Genomic DNA, 17,965 nt, shown 5'->3' with positions numbered 1-17,965 from the left:
AATGTAAAGGTCAGCCATTCAGAAATAAAAGTTTGCAAGCTCAAAGGGTAATAGTGCTAGATAGTTCAGCTGAGCGGGGCAGGTTACAGGATTTTTTTTTTCTCTCTCTGCAAGTTAGACATACTCCCACTGACCCTGCAAACTGGCATGTTAATGACAGTAGTGCTAGTGAGTGAGACCAATGCTAAGAATGTTGAGGCTAGTTTGTTTACTCATTGTTTATTCCAAGCTAAATATAAGTGAGAAATACATTATGCATATGTGTTTCAATTTTTCAATTTTTATTCTAAATTTTATGATAAATTCCAAAAGAATAGATTCTGTTACAAAGCTTTAAGAAAATACAACCGGTGTAAATGCTGGAAGTTCATTTTTTTTAAACAGCCACATTTTCATTTATAATGTCAACAATTTAGATCCATTTGATCTTTTGTTCACAGTTATAATCTCCAGTTTAATTACAGAATAACTGCTACACACAACACTAACTTTGAATCGTTCAACACTAAATATCTGCATGCTCTCAACTATGGTAATTTAACAGTCAATAAATACATTTTTATATTAAAACTATTAATCTCAGGCAACAAAATTCCTTTATATGAATGGGTGAGATTAAGACTTTTGTGTTGTGACATTCGGAATGTGCTATTATTTATACATTTAAAAAGAAAAGTAGTAACTGCGTGGTTGCACCTAATATCATTGAGCTGCTTTAAGAAAGGGGCATCATTTTTGAAACTGCTTAAAGTTTGTTCCTTTATCTTACATATTAATGCTTGACAGAATTGCAGTTCAATAACTGTTGTGTTTTCACTCTTGAAAATAACTGGACCACAAAAGAAATCTTGTTCACAACAAAATTAGAAATATATTTTACAAAAGCTAATTAGGAAAGGAAGACATTTATTAAGAAACAACAAAGATGTTGTTTCGGACTAAAATATTAATCCAAGTTCAATTATAGATGCTATATGTTATCAACTGACCCAGGCAAAAATTCTTCTCACATGAAATTAATTTTGTCAGTTACCTTTATATTATTATTTCCCATAACATTGGAAGGCAAGTCTTAATGCTTCTCTTCTTGAGTTGAATATATGACATTTCTAGCATGATGCAACTTCCCCAGACACTTTTGAACATAATTGTTTTATGTTTGCACTGCACACAATGCTGTGCACTAGATGTTTGTGGTCAGGTGACAGTCACATGAACATTAGAATTCACTTGCTCAAGGGCCTCATCTGAGGCCATTTTTGTCCTTTCCACAGAATTAATTCCATAGCTATACTTTGGCTCTTGCTGTGAAGGCTGGGTAACAGGTAGGTTTGTTGATTCCACAGTAGAATGATGGCTTGTCTCGACCTTTACAAGGACTTCATAGTAGAGTAGATAAAACACAGGTGTAATAATTCCAACTACCAACATTATCATCACTGCATTCCACCAGCGCATGCCCCAGTCAGCTCCATAATGCGGATCTTTCCGTGGTAATATTTTTCGATCTGCTGCTTGATAAAATGGTTGTGTAGATAAAGCTGAAACAACCTCATTTAAATGCTCCTTTGTGGTATCATTTGACTTCACTATTCTTTCTATATCTTTATCAACCTCACGGAGAAAGTTATCAGCGTTTTCATTTGAAGAGCAATCTTCACCCGTATTGGATTCCTGAAACTGTGCATTAGCTTCCAAGGCAGGACGTGGAACTAGTCTTGATTTGGCTGGACTGTACGTGTCACCGAGTAAAGTGATCTTTTTCACAGGAATCTTTACAGATCTGAGAGCAAAAAAGTCTTGGTCTTTGATCAGATTATTAATTCTCTTGATATCTGCAACCTGAAAATTAAATTTCATGTTTAGCAAGAAAAATTGTACTCACGTTGTTCTTTCTGAAAGCTTTGCATGGTGCACCTATATTTCTCGTTACCATCAATAAATGCATGACATCAATCAGATTACAATTCTAATGCCAAAGCTGGTAGCTGCCTCAAACTGTATCCCAATCTCATCCGTTCTGTGCCTGCATTTTGACCTCCCACTATTTTCCTGGACCTCTAGATTCAGTTCGTAATCCCAGGCTTTTCTACTTTGCATTCCTAATGGAAAAATAAAAATCTCTTCCATTGTTTTGATTATGACATCAGTCAGAATGTAAAATCTTTTTGAGACAGTGTGGTTTGTTGAAATTGATTTTTTGACTTAAGAATTAGGGACTTCTGGGAGGTAGTTGGGTATATTGTTGAGTATATTGTTGAATGAGTGAAGGGGCACAGGGAGCAACAGGGTGGCACGCAATTTCAGAAAATGGAGCAAGAAGAAACTGAGTTTATAGTGAGTTACTTCCAGTGAAAAGCTCATTCTAAAATAAGCAGAAATTACCAGGTTAGTGGTACTATGCACAGTGACCCATGTACTCCAGTCACAAACATGAGTCATAACTTTAAAAAGTCTAATTACTGTAACAGGGCAGAACAAGCTAAGGCTAATTGAGACTAAAACATTTGGCAGTGAATAAACTTTAGAAACAATTTAAGAAAGAATTAAGTGTTCAAAAAAAGCAGTTCCAATGAAAATCAAAACTCAAAAATTCATCTGTGGGTCACTAGGAAGGTTAAAGATCATATTAGATTAAAACAGGCTGATAATATGGTAAAAACTAGTAGCAAGTCCGAAGATTGGGAGTGTTTTAAAAACCAGCAAAGAGTTTGAAAACCAAAAAACTCTTAACTGCCCTCTAAAAAAGCATAGTAAGCAACAATGTTATATCAACTGCTGACAAATGCTCAAATAAAAAGGAATCAAACTGGATAGATCACTTGGAATTGATGTAGGTACCAGAAATATCGCTACCATTATCCCTGGATAAGTCCTGTCTCACCAGCAGCATAGACCCAACAGAGGTGGCAGAACAGTGGTATAAAGTCAGAAGAAAGTTGCTCTGAGAGCCCTCGACATTGTGTTCGGAATCAATGAAGTTTCACGCATCAGGTCAAACATGGGTGAGAAAACCACCTGCTGATGACTCTGTACTGCCCCGTTCCAATTGATGAATCAGTACTTTTCTGTGTTGGAGGCAGCATTGAAGATGGCAAGGGCACAGAATGTACTGTGGGTTGTGGATGTCAATGTCCATTACCAACAGCAGTTTGGCAGCACTACTAATGACCAACCTGGTAGAGTCCTAGAGCTCATTGCTGCTAGACTTGGTTTGCGACAGGTAATGAGGAAACTGAAAAGAGGGAAGAAGTTTTTGTTTTTGTGAGGATCTTCACTGCCTGCTGCAAGTGCATCCGTCCATGTCAGAATGGTAAGGGTGACCATCATATAGTCCTTCTGGAGACCAAGTCCCATTCTCACATTAAGGATATTCTCTGTTGTTGTGTGTGCATCATCACAATGTTAAATGGGATAGATTTCAAACCAATCGAATAACTTAAGACTAGACATCCATGAAGTACTGTCGGCCATCAGCAGAACAGTGTTCAACCACAAGCTGTCACCTCATGTCCCAATATATTCCCCCACTCTATCATCATCATCAAGCCAGGCGATCAACACTCCTTCAATGAGTTGTGCAGGAGGGGATCCAAGGAACAGCAGTAGGTATACCTAAAAATGGGATGTAAACCTTGGAGAAGCTACAAAGTAGGATGACTTGTGTACCAAATAGTACAAGCATTCTATATGATATCAAGAAACAGCTGAAGACACTTGAATATTGTAAAGACTTTGGACCCTAACAACATCTGGCAATAGTACTGAAGAAGTGTACTCTAGAACTTGCTGTATTCCTAGGCAAGCTGCTCCAATACAGCTATGACACTGGCATCTATCCGATAATGTAGAAAATTGAAATTCAACAAAAAGTGCTGGACAATCCCAGTGTGTCTGGCAGCATCCATGGAGAGAGAAACAGAGTTAATGTTTCAAGTCCAATATGACTTTTTCAGAACTGAAAGGAGCTGGAAAATGATGTTTTTTTTAATGCTGGTGACAGAGACAGGAGGAGGAGCAAGTAGAACAGATGGCGACATGCCCAGAACTAAAGACGAAGTAAATGTTAACTGTGAAAAGATTGCACCTATTTTCATATCTATTACTCCTTTGCCACCAATATCACAGCCTTTTTTTTGGTTTCCACCAAGGTCACTCAACACCTGATCTCATATAGCCTTGGTACAAATATGTAGAAAAGAACTGAATTCCAAAGGTGAGATAAGAGTGACCGCCCTTGATATCAAGTCCACATTTGACTGAGAATGGCATCAACAAACTCTAGCACAACTGGAATCAATGGGAATCAGGGGATCAGGGGAAAAACTCTCCACTGGTTAAAGTTATAGCTGGCACAAAGTAAGATGGTTCTTCATGTTAGAGGTCACTCATAGAATAGAGAACAGTAGCACAGAAACAGGTCCTTTAGCCCATCATGTCTGCATTGACCGTAATGCCATTCTAAACTAATGCCAGCTGCCTGCATATTGCTTGTATCTCTCTATTCCCTGAGTGTTCATTTATCTATTTAAATGCCACTTAAACGTTGGTATTGTCTTTACTTCTACCATTTACCCTGGGTGCACATTCGAGGCACCTACTACCCTCTGTAAAAAATCTTCTGTGCACATCTCCATTAAACCGTTCCCCTTTCACCTTAAACCTATGCCCCCTGGTATTTGACATTTCTACCCTGGGAAAAAGACTCCAACTGTCCACTCTATCCATACATCTCATAATTTTATATTACTTCTGTCAATCTATGATGTGCTAGTGAAAACAGTCCAAGTTTGTCCCACCACTCCTTATACCGAATACACTCCAAACTAAATACATGCCTAACTAAAGTTTTATAAAACTGCAACATGACTTGCCACTTTTTATACTCAAGGCCCCACCTGATGAAGGTAAGCATGCCATATGTTATCTTAACCACCTTATCCACTTGTGTTGCCACTTTCAGGGAACTATGAACTTGCAACCCCAAGATCCCTTCATTTATCAATGTGCGCAAGGGTCCTGCCATTTATTGTACACTTTCCTCTTGCATCACCTCACACTTGTCCAGATTAAACTCCATCTGCCATTTCTCCACCCAACTCTCTAACTAATCTATATCGTGCTGTATCCTTTGACAACCTTCCTCACTATCGGTCAGAAGCTAGGAATCCTGCAGCAAGTAACTCACATCCTCAATCCCAAAAGACTATCTTCCATCTACAATAAATAAGTCAGGAGTGTGATTGAATATTTCTCACTTGCCTGAGGATGAGTCATAGGTTTGACACCATTCAGAACAAAGCAGCCCATTGGCATCACATCCACAAAGATTCACTCCCTCCATCACCAATGCTCAATAGCAGCAGAGCATACTGTCTATAAGATGCACCGCAGAAATTCACCAATACTCCTTAAAATGCATCTTCCAAAGCCACAACCACTACCATCTAAAGGACAAGAGCAGCAGAGAAGTAGGAACACAACCACCTGCAAGTTCATCTCCCAGCCATTTATCCTCCTGACTTGATGAAAATCTCGTAACTCCCTCTCAATGAGCATTGTGGGTCTACCTTCACTAAATGGACTACTGTGGTTCAAGAAGGCAGCTCACCACCATTTCAAGGAAATTAGGAATGGGCAATAAATGCTAGCCCAGCCAGCTGTGCCAACATTCTGAGAAAGAATAAAAAAAAATCACTTCTGTTTAAGAAAGGAGGGAGAGGAAAACTGGGAACAACAGGCTAGTTAGTCTGACATCAGGAGTGTGCTGGGATCTGCGATTTAGGAAGTCTTAGTATGATTAGAACAAGTTAGCATGTTTTCAACGGAAGGGAGATCTGGTTTGAAAGATTAATTTGAATATTTAATTGTGGTTAATGCAATATTGAAGGAAGGATATACTTGCATTGGAGTCAGTACTACCAAAGTTCATCAGATTAGACCCTGAAATGAGAGGCTGAACAAATTGGGACTTGTGAGAAAAGATTTAACAGGTTGCGACTCTACTCACTGGAGTTTAGCACAATGAGAGGAGATCATATTGAGACATGTAGGAATCTTAGAGTTTGACACACTAAATGCAGAAAGGATGTTTTCCCTCATGGGACTGTCTAGGACTGGAGGGCTTAATCTCAGTATAATGGGGCACCAATTTAAGGATGAGGTGAGGATTTTCCTCTCTCAGAGGGTTGATTGTTTTTGGAACTCCTTACCACAGAGAACTATGAGGGTAGAGTCCTTGTGTAAATTTAAGAAATTACAATAGGATAGAAGAACAGATAGATAGATAGTAGGACAAAGGGCAGGAAAGTGAGGAGTGCTGGAGTAGCCCACTGAATGCATCCCATCAAAAGAACTGTTAACAAAAAAAAACAAGATTTTGAAAGCAAAAAACCAAAGCTGGCTACTGAAGCTGAAGGACTTTTGATACCCAAGAGCAATGGAGATATATACCTGTAGAAACAAAACATTAATGGGAATGAGAAAAAGCAAGGAAACATCATTGCATTAAAAAGTATCCCTAAAAAAGGACATGTTATGTCAAAGCTTTTCATCATACAACAATCAGCATAATTCAGAAGAATACCAATGCAAAGGGAAAACAACATTTACATTGTATAAGAGGATGCTGATTGGTTGACAAGTGGACTCTGAGTAGTAAATGGAATTCCATAGAAAATGCATCAGTTAGATGATGACTCACAGTTAACTGCTAATCTTTCTTTAACTTTAAACTAGGCAGATGGACTCTGATTGGTCAAGGTATTGTCCTGAGGAATGAACCAAACAACAGCTGTCAACTATTTTGTTGAATTGAAACAGAAACACTACGTTCTTTCTGTATAAAAAGAATATAGTCTTGTGTATTGTGTAACTTTTGAGTACACTCACATTGCAAGCCTAACTGACAAACCTGAATTGGTTACCAGTGTAATTTTTTGGCATATTCTGGACTCTTTACTGAAAGCTATCCAATCACAGAATCACTATGTTTGAGTTTTGCAAGAATGGAGTGCTAGGCATTGATCAGTACCTCGGCTCTTGCAAAATCTAAAAGGTGTAGGAATATGCTTTTTGACACAACCCTATTTCAGCATCGAGCTTGCACGATGAATAAATTGCTCAAGCCTTATTTATGACATTGATGATAAAGTCAACCTTGTAGCACATTGAATTGTTGCAATCCAAATGCAAATATTGACCAGAGAAAGTAGGCCTGCGAAAGACAGTAGTGGAGAACGCCCCAACCGACCAATTTCTCAACTGGGACATCAAGAAAAGGGAGCTAATTTGGCTGCTCTATTTAAAATGTGAATTTGAGTGCAGGGTATAGCCTATTAAGACCTGTAAGGAAATTCTTAGATGTAGCAATGAATTCAGAAATAACAAACATATCTACATCACTGGAAACATACCAGGGAAGTGGGCTAGCTATCATTCCATTGAATAATAACTACCCTGATCAAATCTTGAAGTTATTGAATAATAAGTTACAGCAGATTAGTTTGATAAATACAAGGCAATCAGGTGGAGTCGATGTGGTTTTCTGAAATGGAAACTGTGTTTGACGAATCTATTGTAGTTTTTTTTAAGGCTGCGGATAAAGGGAAACTGCTGTTTATACTTTATCTAGATTTCCAAAAGTCTTTTGAGAAAATGCCTCATCAGAGGTAATTGCAGACAATAAAGTTCAGTGTTGGGAGTGGTATATTCATATGGACAGAAGATTGGCTGACTAACAGGAAATAAAATGTTGGCATAAAAATGCCTTCTTCAGGTTGTCAAGATGTAGCGATTGGTGTGCCATAGAAATCAGCGCAGAGACTGCAACTGTTTACAATTTATATAGGTGACTTAGATGAAGTGACGGAAGGATTGGACGCCAAATTTGGTGATGATATAAAGATAGGTAGAAAATTATGAAGAGGAGGCTATAGTGAGTGGACAAAGATCTACCAAGCCAAGAATATTGTGGGAAAAGGTGGAATTGTCTATTTTTGCAGAAAGAAGAAAAAAAATAATCTAATGATGAGAGACTGCAGAATGATGAGATGCAGCGGGATCTTGGGTGTCTCAGTTTATGAATCACAAAAGGTTTGAATGCATGTACTTAGGAAAGGTAATAAAATGTTATAACTTATCGTGATGAGAACTGAATACCAAAGTAGGTTACACTTCAGTTATACAGGATACGAGGGAGTCTACAACTGTTGTACTGTGCAAAGTATTGGTCACTTTAAGAAAGGAAGGATGTAAATGTGTTGCAAGCAGCTCAATGAAGATTTACCAGACTAATAATACCTGAAATATGCAGGGTGTCTTCACAGGAAAGGTTGGACATGTTCAGCTTGAATAAACTGAAGTTTAGAAGAGGAAGATGTGACATGATTGAAACACAACCACAGAATTGTTACAACACAAAAGGGGCCATTTGGCCCATTATGCCAGCACTGGCTCTTTAAACAAGCATCATTACATACTGCCAATCTCCTGATTTTTCTTCATACGCTTGCACATTATTCCTATCCAAATAGTCATTGAAAGCCATTTTGAATGTCTCAACTGAACTTGCCTCCACCACATTTCCAGGCCATGCATTCCATACCCTAAATACTCGCAGCGTGAGAAAAAATTTTCTCAACACCCTTGCTTTTTTTGCATATCAGTTTAAATCTATGCCTTTTCCTTGTTCCTTTTATGAATGAGAACAGTTTCTCACTATCTGCTCAATCTAGTCATCTTCTGATTTTGAAAATCTGTACCAAACCTCCTCAGATCCTCCTTCTCTCTGGGAAGAACAGTCCCAACTCTTCAATCCATCCTGTATCTGAAGTTTCTCATTCCCGGAACTATTCTTGTAAATTGCTTCTGAACTGTGTCCAATGCATTCATACCTTTCTTATAGTGTGGCATCCACAACTGTACACAATAGTCCAAGTGAGGTCTAATACAAGCTGAGGGCTTATACATTTCAACATATCTCTTTGCTCTTGTACTCTATACCTCTATTAATGAAGCTGAGGAAACCGTATGCTGTATTAAGTACACTCTCCACCTGTCCTGCCACCTTCAAAGATCTGTGCACATACTCACCCAGGTCTCTCCATTCCTGCATCCCTTTAGAAATGGATCTCCTATTTCATATTGCCTTTCAATGTTCTTCCTACCAAAATGCATCACTTCACACTTCTCTGAATTGAACTTCATCTGCCACCCATCCACCTACTCTACCAATTCCTACCGGAGTTCCACACTGCCCTCATCACAGTTTACAATTCTTCCAAGTTTTGTGTCATCTGCAAACATTGAAACTGTCCCTTGCACACTGAGATCCAGATCATTAACATATATCAGGTGAAGCTCATGTTCCAATACAGAACCCTGGGAAACTCCACTACGAATCTTCCTCCAGCCCAAAAAATATCAGTTAACTATCATGCTCTGTTTTCTATCACACAGCCAATTTTATATTCACATTGTCCGTGACCCTTCTATAGCATGCCCTATAACTTCCACCACAAGTCTGTTGTGTGGCACTGTATCAAATGGCTGATAACATGCTGAAAGAGGTTTAACAGGGTAGATGTGGAGAGGATGCTTTCTCTTATATGAGAAGCTAGAACTAGGGGGTCACTGTGTAAAAATAAGAAGTAGTCCATTTAAAACAAAGATTAGGCAAAAAGTTTTCTCTCTGAATTAATGAGTCTTTTGAACTTTCTTCCTGAAAATGCAGTGGAGGCACAGTCCGTTAATAATTTTAAGACTGAGGTAGATAAATTTTAGTTCAGCAAGTAGGTGAAAGTTTTATCAGTGTGGGCAGGAATTTCAATGAGAGGTTACAATCAGACCAGCCATTGTTTATTTAATGGCAGAGCAGTCTAGAAAGCTGACTGGCTTATTCCTGGAAAAAAACAAAAGAATTGCAGATGCTGGAAATCAGAAACAGTTGGAAAAGTTCAGTAGCTCTGGCAGCATCTGGAGAGAAATCAGAGTTAATGTTTCAGGTCAAGTGACCATTCCCCAGTTCTCCCCACAGATACTGCAAGACCTGCTGAGCTTTTCCAGTAATTTCTGGTTTTGTTTGTGGCTTACTCCTGGTCCTTGTTTGGATATTCATATCATTTCTCAGTTAAGGAACAGGCCTAAAGCCATCACTTCTGGTGCTGAAAAGTACCGAGTCTACGTCAGATTTCCCCAGAAGCATAAGGCATCTCAATCATTTGACTAACGGGTGAGGCTAGCTGCTTCATGCTGCTACTATGTAGGGGGAACACAAGTGGTGTTTGCTACTAAAAGGAAGGAACTGTCAAGCAAAAATGGTATTCTGCCTACCAAACAAATAGTCATACAGCACCAGAAAGAGACCCTTCGGTCCAACTTGCCTGTGCCGACCAGATAGTCCAATGTGACCTGGTCCCATTTTCCAGCATTTGACCCATATCCTTCTAAATCCTTCCTATTTATATAGCCATCCAGATGCCTTTTAAACATTGTAACTGTACCGGCCCCCACCATTTTCTCTCACAGCTTGTTCCATGCATGCACTACCCTCTGCATGAAAAATTTAACGCTCAAGTCCTTTTTAAATCTTTCCCCTCTCACCTTAAACCTTTGCCCTCTCACCACCTTAAGAAAAAGACCTTGGCTACTCACCCTCACCATGGCCCTCATGACTTTATAAACTTCTATAAGGTCACACCTCAGCCTCCAATGCTCCAGGGCAAAACGACCCAGCCTATTCAGCCTCTCCCTATAACTCAAATCTTCCAGTCCCAGCAACATCCTTGTAAATCTTTTCGGTACCCTCTCAGGTTTAAAAGCATCGTTCCTATACAGTGCAACTAGAATAGTACTCAGTATTCTGAAACTGGCCTCACCAATGTCCTGTTTAGCCGTAATATGACATTCCAAATTCAATACTCAATGTTCTTAGCTATGAAGGCAGATGTGCCAAATGCCTTCTTCACCACCGTCTACCTCCGACTCCACTTTCAAGGTATAAGCAACTGCAGCCCAGGTCTCTTTGTTCATCAACACTCCCCAGCACCCTACCATTAACTGTACAAGTTTGCCATACCAAAATGCATCTTTTCACATTTATCTAAATTTATCTATCCCTCAGCCCATTGGCCCATCTGAGTAATCGTTGTACATGAATTTCACTACTAGATTTTTCACTGAAAGATTGGTACTTTGTATCAAACAGGACATCATTTGGAGGTTTGCAATAAGCAAACTCTCACCAACCAGGCTACATTTATCAAGCTTAAAACATCATTGAGCATTAGAAGTAATTCTGCAAATGGGCAACATTTGCAAAATAATCCAGAATGCACAAAGAATTACAATAACAATCAATTTAGGATTGTCAGTCAAGCTCACAATATGACATACTTGCTCATAATGGAAGCTTCATATATTACTGCACAGTACCCTTTTTTTTGTCAATGAAAACAAATTGTACACAGTGCGCTTGTTTCAACTCAACAAAATGGGCGACAGCCATTCTGTTGTTCATTTCTCAGGGAAATACCTGGGCCAAAGTCAAACTGCCTCACTCAAGATTTAGACAAAGCTTGGCAGTTAACTTTAAGTTATCACCTAATTGATGCATTCTCCATGGCAACAACTCTCCCAATCTGAGTCCACTTAACAATCAATCAACACTTTCCTCTCACACAGTACAAATGTTGTTTTTTCCATAACATTGATATCTTGCAAATTGTTCTGATCACTGCAAGATGAAAAGTTTTGATGAAATGTGTCTTTCTCAGCAACACTGAGGCTCTATACTACTAAACAAAATTAAATCATGTGGATGTGAAACTAACACTATCAATCACACATGATGGGGCCTTCTGTGCTGAAGTATATTGTGATCCTGTAAAGTTAACAAGTATGCCAAGCTTCGAACTGAAAACATCTAATTCTAACTTATCCCTACATGAACATTTTGAAAGGTTAATGGAACAAAAACGTAAAACTTTATTTAGTCTTCTTCAAATTATCCTGTTAAGGTATTTTTAAAGAACCAAGAAGTAGTTTATACAGTGGATCCACACAAAGCTTACCTATATTTTGAGGCATCGATTTGGTCTTGGAAAGATAAAAATTTTCTGGTTTTTACTTCTTAAAGTAGTAGTCCCAACAACACAGTGAAATGTATGATAGTTTGTAAAATATAAAAACACTGCATTGCAATACTCAACATTAGAACCCATTTCAGCACTTCCACCCTAAACTGCGAATCTAATTTACTTTGGCAGTTGGAATCATCAAGAAGTGCTCTGCACTTAAGTCAGCCACATTGTACAGCCACTAGAATGAATTTTCTACAAAAGAATCTTTGTTGTACTCAACTCTTGCTTTCCCTTCAGTTTTGGTTCTGCTACATTAACACATTACTTTGCAGTACAGTTTAACACCAGTGTTCTGTGCCTTTACTTCCACATCTATACTTTCAAACCTATTTTCTACCTATAGATTTTAGTACCATTCCTTCCGCCTCTTCTTCTAATAATCCTTTACATTATGGCTGAAATCATCACTTACAGTACAACAGTATTGCAAAGCAAGTGCATTCAAGGTGTCGCCCTCTTGAATTTCCCGGAACAAATACACAATATCATCCAACCGATCTTTAGATGTTGTTCTTCGTATTTTTTCCTTTCCTCTTGGTCTCAGCTCAAAACATTCTGCATCCTCTTCTGAAAGTTCATTTTCTGAAGGTGTGCCACTTGCAAACACGTAAACATTGCCTCCTAGTGCAGGCTGAATGGTAGCCGGCAAGAAACGAGTTTGACTTCTCCCTGCCATGGTCAACTGTAAAGAAATTTAATTTAATTAGTCTAATACTGCAGTAACAAAAGTAAGCAACTATTTTAAGAAGTGAACGAGCATGAGGAAGGCCAGTAAATCCTTTGCCTTCTGATTCAGGGATGCTGACGTTATATGTGGAATCCAACTGCTCTGCTGGCTAAGAACAACTCAAACAAGAGATGAAATCTAAAAATAAAGAACTGCAGATGCTGGAAGTCTGAAACAACAGGAAGTGCTGGAGGAACTCAGCAGGTCTAGCTACGTCTATAGAAAGAAAGTGATAAAATCTGATTGGCTCTGTTTTCAATGACTAAACATAGAGATAGGTGAATAGCTAGGGTCTTCTCCACGATAGGGGAGTCCAAAACTAGATGGCATAGGTTTAATGTAAGAGGGGAAAGATTTAAAAGGGATCTAAAGGGCAACTTTTTCATGCAGAGGGTGATGAATGTGTGCAATGAGCTGCCAGAGGAAGTGGTAGAGGCTGATACAATAACAACATTTAAAAGGCATTTGGATGGGTACATGAATACGAAGGGTTGAAGAGGGATATGGGCCAAATGCTGGCAAATGGGACGAGATTAATTTAGGGATTTCTGGTTGGCATGGACGAGTTAGATTGAAGGGTCTGTTTCCGTGCTGTACAACTCTATGACTCTACGACACAAATATTTTAAAATACAGGTTACCACTTAGGCAATGCCAGTTAGAATCGTTAATACATTTTTGTGTATAATAGTATTTTGAGTTCAAACAAACGGTTAGGATCCGGAAAAGTTAATAGAATGGAACTAATGACCCAGGATGTACACAAATGTAAAGAAATGAAAAGGAACCAGAGCCAAACTCCTGGAGGTTACCATCTCAGTGATAAATGAAATGGTTTCCTACTTTATACCACATCAATGTTTACTTACATTTCCCTAAATCCGCTGCTTAAAAGCTATGTGAACAAAAAATCTTGAAATACAGTTACAACTAGGTTTATCGACAAGTGCAATATCAAACTTTTATTTTTCTAATCCATACCTCCAGATATAAAACCAGAGAAGCTGTTTGACTTTGTTATGGTTGTGCTAGCATGATACTTTTAATGTCCAGATTATCTCCAAAGCACTGTACATTACTTATTAGTCAATGAAACTGCACCATTTGGAAATTAAGCATACAACATATGTCTCTCCTCTCAGTTTTTGGTTGCAAATCTTGTTCATCTTACTTACTGGTTGTCACTCTAATATAGCGCCATATTGAAATATTAAGATCTTCCTTGGGGAGAGGTCAGTCTCTGACCTTACCATGAACATCCAAAGACCCAGCCCACCGGGCAAAAGACAATAAGACATAGAAACAGAAGTAGCCCATTAGACTGATCACATATGCTTTGTCCTCCGATGAAATCATGGTAGATCTCACAAACCTCAACTCCACTTTCCTGACTTTCACCATAATCTTTGATTCACCTACTCATTAAAAATTTGTTCATCGCCGTCTTGAACATACTTAACAACACTGCAGTGAAAAATTCCATATTTCTACTACATTCAGAAGAAATTCTTCCTCATCTCTGTTCTAACTGGGTGACTCCTTACTCTAAGGTTATGCCCTCTGGTCTTGGAATTCATAAGCTAATCCCTCCATATCTGGGATCAACCTAATGAATCTTACCTGGACTGTCTAAGACAGTTTTAACAAGACTTCCTCATTTTTATACTCCATTCTTTTTGATATAAAGAACAAAATTCCATTTGCTTTCTTTTTTGCCTGTTAAATTTATATGCAAGTTGTTACTATATTGTAAATAATTGGGGGCCCAACACTGATCCTTGTTAAAAACCAAACGAACTGCAAATGCTGTAAATCAGAAACAAAAACAGAAATTGCTGGAAAAGCTCAACAATTCTGGCAGTATCTGTGAACAGCAATCAACGTTAACGTTTCAGGTTGCGTTCTGAGGAAGGGTCACTTGATTGCTCTTCACAGATGCTGCCAGACCTGCTGCACGTCATCAGTTACAGGCTGCCATCCTGAAAATGCACCCCTTAACCCAATTGTCTACTGACAATTAGTCAATCCTCTAATCATGCTAATATATTACTTCAAACACCATTTATGTTATTAAATAGCATTATGAGCTGTGCCTTATCAAACACTTTTTGGAAATCCAAATCTTTGGTACCCACTGGTTCCTCTTTATCTATCCTACTTGTTACCACCTCAAAAGAACTCTTAATAAGTTTGTCAGGTGTCATTTCCTCTTCATGAAGCCATGATCGCTCTGCTTGATTATATTTTGTGTTTCTAAATGCTCTGCTATTACATCTTTTACAATAGAAACTAACATTTCCCCAATAACAGGTTTTGAGCTAACTGCCTACAGTTTACTTTGTTTCCCTATCATTTTGAATGTGTGTTCCACCGATAGCTTTTCAGTCCTCTGGGCTTTTTCCAGATTTAGAAGATTCTTAGAGTCAAAGACTCATAGAACCATGCAGCAGAGAAACAGGTCCATCAGCCCAACATGTCTATGCCAACCAATAGACACCAAACTACACTAATCCATTTACCTGTACTCGGTCCAAATCCTAGTGTGCACTAGCATTTTAAGTTGCTCATCCCAATGCTTCTTAAATGTTACCAGAGTAGCGGTCTCCACTAACTTCTTGGGCAGCACATTCCATAGATCTACCATCCTCTGGGTGAAAACAAGAATTAAACTTATGCCCTTTGGTCTTAGGCCTGCCATAGGGAAAAAATTCTCAGGATCGACTGCGTGCGCCTCTGGTAATTTTGCAAACCTCAATGAGATTCCCCTCCCCCCAGCCTCCTGTACTCCAAACAAAACAAAACAAACCCAACCGAGTCAGTTTCTCCTCACAGCTGGAAGATTACCACAGCACTATCCACTATCTCGGTATATCTACTCCTTTGAATATCAGAGGATGTATCCCATCACATCGAGAGCTCTCATCAACCTACGGCTCCTATTAGCTTCCCTCACAACTGTTCAACAGTGACAGCCGCTGTCCCCTCGGCCCCCCACCCCTGGGGAGTTTGGGGCTCTCTCTCGGGTCCTGGGGGGGGGGGGGGGGGTGGAAGGGGTTGGTTTGGGCTCTCTCTCGGGTCCGTGGTGACAGTGGATGGGGTTGGTTTGGACTCTCTCTCGGGTCCGTGGTGATGGTGGATGGGGTTGGTTTGGGCTCTCTCTCGGGTCCTGGCAGGGAGGGGGTGGAAGGTGTTGGTTTGGGCTCTCTCTCGGGTCCTGGCGGGGAGGGGGTGGAAGGTGTTGGTTTGGGCTCTCTCTCGGGTCCGGGGTGATAGTGGATGGGGTTGGTTTGGACTCTCTCTCGGGTCCCCGGGCGGTAGCTGCTGATTCCTGAAGGAGCGGCCTGACGCCAGGGACTCACCTGTCCGCTCTCCCGGCTTCATGTTTTCACCGAGCCGAGCCACGTCGCCGGGTGATGGCGGAAGGAGCCAGGCATCGCCGTGTTGTCGGCGGGCAGTCCCCCAGCCCGAGGCCGGGCTCTCTACTCGGACTGACTCTAAAAATACCCGCTCTCCTCTCACTCCCTCTCTCTCCGAACTTTGATGTTCCTCAAACTGCCAGATCAGCCAAACCGTGTGATCTCGCGAGGGTGAAAGCGTGAAGTCAGTGTTTGCGACTGGGACTGGGATTGGGGATATTTAGACATTGGGATTGGGGATATTTAGACGTTGGGATTGGGGATATTTAGATGTTGGGATTGGGTTTGTTAAAATATTGAGATCGGGGATATTTAGACGGTGGGATTGGGATTGTTAAAATATTAGGATTGGGGATATTTAGACGTTGGGATTGGGGTTGTTAAAATATTGGGATTGGGGATATTTAGACTTTAGGATTGGGGTTATTAAAATCTTGGGATTGGGGATATTTAGATATTGGGATTGTTAAAATATTAGGATTGGGAATATTTAGTTATTAGGATTGAGGTTATTAAAGTATTGGGATTGGGAATATTGGGTTATTGAGATTATTGAGACATTGGAGATGGGGTTATTGGCATTGTGGTTATTGAGTTATAGGGTTGGGGTTGTTAAAATATTGGAATTGGGGATATTTAGATATTGGGATTGTTAAAATATTAGGATTGGGAATATTTAGTTATTAGGATTGAGGTTATTAAAGTATTGGGATTGGGAATATTGGGCTATTGAGATTATTGAGACATTGGAGATGGGGTTATTGGGTTATTGGCATTGTGGTTATTGAGTTATAGGGTTGGGGTTATTAAAATATTGGGATAGGGTATACTTAGATTTATTGGGATTGGGATTATTGGAATTGGGGTTGTTAAAATTTTGGGATTGGGTTAGCGAGGTATTGTTTTGGGGATATTGAGTTATTGGGTTTGGGTTTTTAGAGATTATTATGTTTGGAATTATTAAGGATCGAATTTAGGCTATCGATCTGTGGGCGTGAAGTTTCAGAAACGTTTCTTACGACTGAATTTCATGTTCAAGCAGATATGCTGTTGTAGATCTAGCTCTTTTATAGTTTCTCAGGTCTCGCCAAAGCTGGTGACATGGTTTTCAAAGCTGAGTCAATGTTAGTAAACACAGCAGCCAAAGTCCACAGCAAGATTTCCTTGTTCTTCTTTGTCATCGGCCATTCTTCAACTTGAGAATGAAACCAAGCATTGCAGGTTTCTACTGTGGGTCTTCATTGTAGCTGAACAGGCCAAATTTTGACCTGAAAATCTCTGCTTTCACATGGTGTTGGATGATCTATGAGGTAATGAGATCCAAACATAGAATTTGTTTCCATTTAGTATCATAGAGGTTTTACTGTACAGAAAGAGGCCTCTTGGTCCATTGTGTTAATTGATCACAAACATCCATCAATTGTAATCCCATTTTCCAGCACTTGGCCTGTAGCCTTGTATGCATCACTTTCCTAATCTGCAACATCATGTAAACGTTTAGACTCAAAGGATAGGGATGCAGTGTGATGGACAAATTGTCGCTAGATGCTTGGTAGTGTGCTCCTCCCAATCATTAATGCCAATTCTGACACTCTTCAAAGAGAGCATCTTTGTCCTCCAGTGGAATGTGAGCATTTGAGAGTTGAGAAAACAGGACTTATGGGGAGGTGCTTTGCATCCAT

At 39.6% G+C, this 17,965-nt stretch overlaps 1 protein-coding gene across 1 annotated transcript; it reads right to left on the bottom strand.

The window, feature by feature from the left end:
- Window positions 1-260: 260 nt before the first annotated feature.
- Window positions 261-16,478, bottom strand: lysmd3 (LysM, putative peptidoglycan-binding, domain containing 3). Its single transcript, XM_020510807.2, has 3 exons — window positions 16,227-16,478; window positions 12,553-12,822; window positions 261-1,842 (listed from the first exon to the last, which is right to left on the bottom strand). Exons 2-3 carry the CDS (start codon window positions 12,814-12,816, stop codon window positions 1,198-1,200), a joined length of 909 nt encoding a protein of 302 aa, XP_020366396.1. The 5' UTR covers window positions 12,817-12,822; window positions 16,227-16,478; the 3' UTR covers window positions 261-1,197.
- Window positions 16,479-17,965: the final 1,487 nt, after the last annotated feature.

This window comes from Rhincodon typus, chromosome 3 (assembly GCF_021869965.1).
Source record: "Rhincodon typus isolate 14 chromosome 3, sRhiTyp1.1, whole genome shotgun sequence".
In the NCBI taxonomy this organism is placed as follows: Eukaryota; Metazoa; Chordata; class Chondrichthyes; order Orectolobiformes; family Rhincodontidae; genus Rhincodon; species Rhincodon typus.
Note: the sequence above shows the minus strand (reverse complement) of the source record. Positions and strands in the feature narration are given on the sequence as shown.

Coding starts and splice junctions, on each gene's coding strand:
- lysmd3 (XM_020510807.2), bottom strand. CDS start 12,816: ATGGCAGGGAGAAGTCAAACTCGTTTCTTGCCGGCTACCATTCAGCCT. Junction 1,843..12,552: donor CTTTGCAATACTGTTGTACT/GTAAGTGATGAT, acceptor TTTAATTTTCAG/GTTGCAGATATCAAGAGAAT.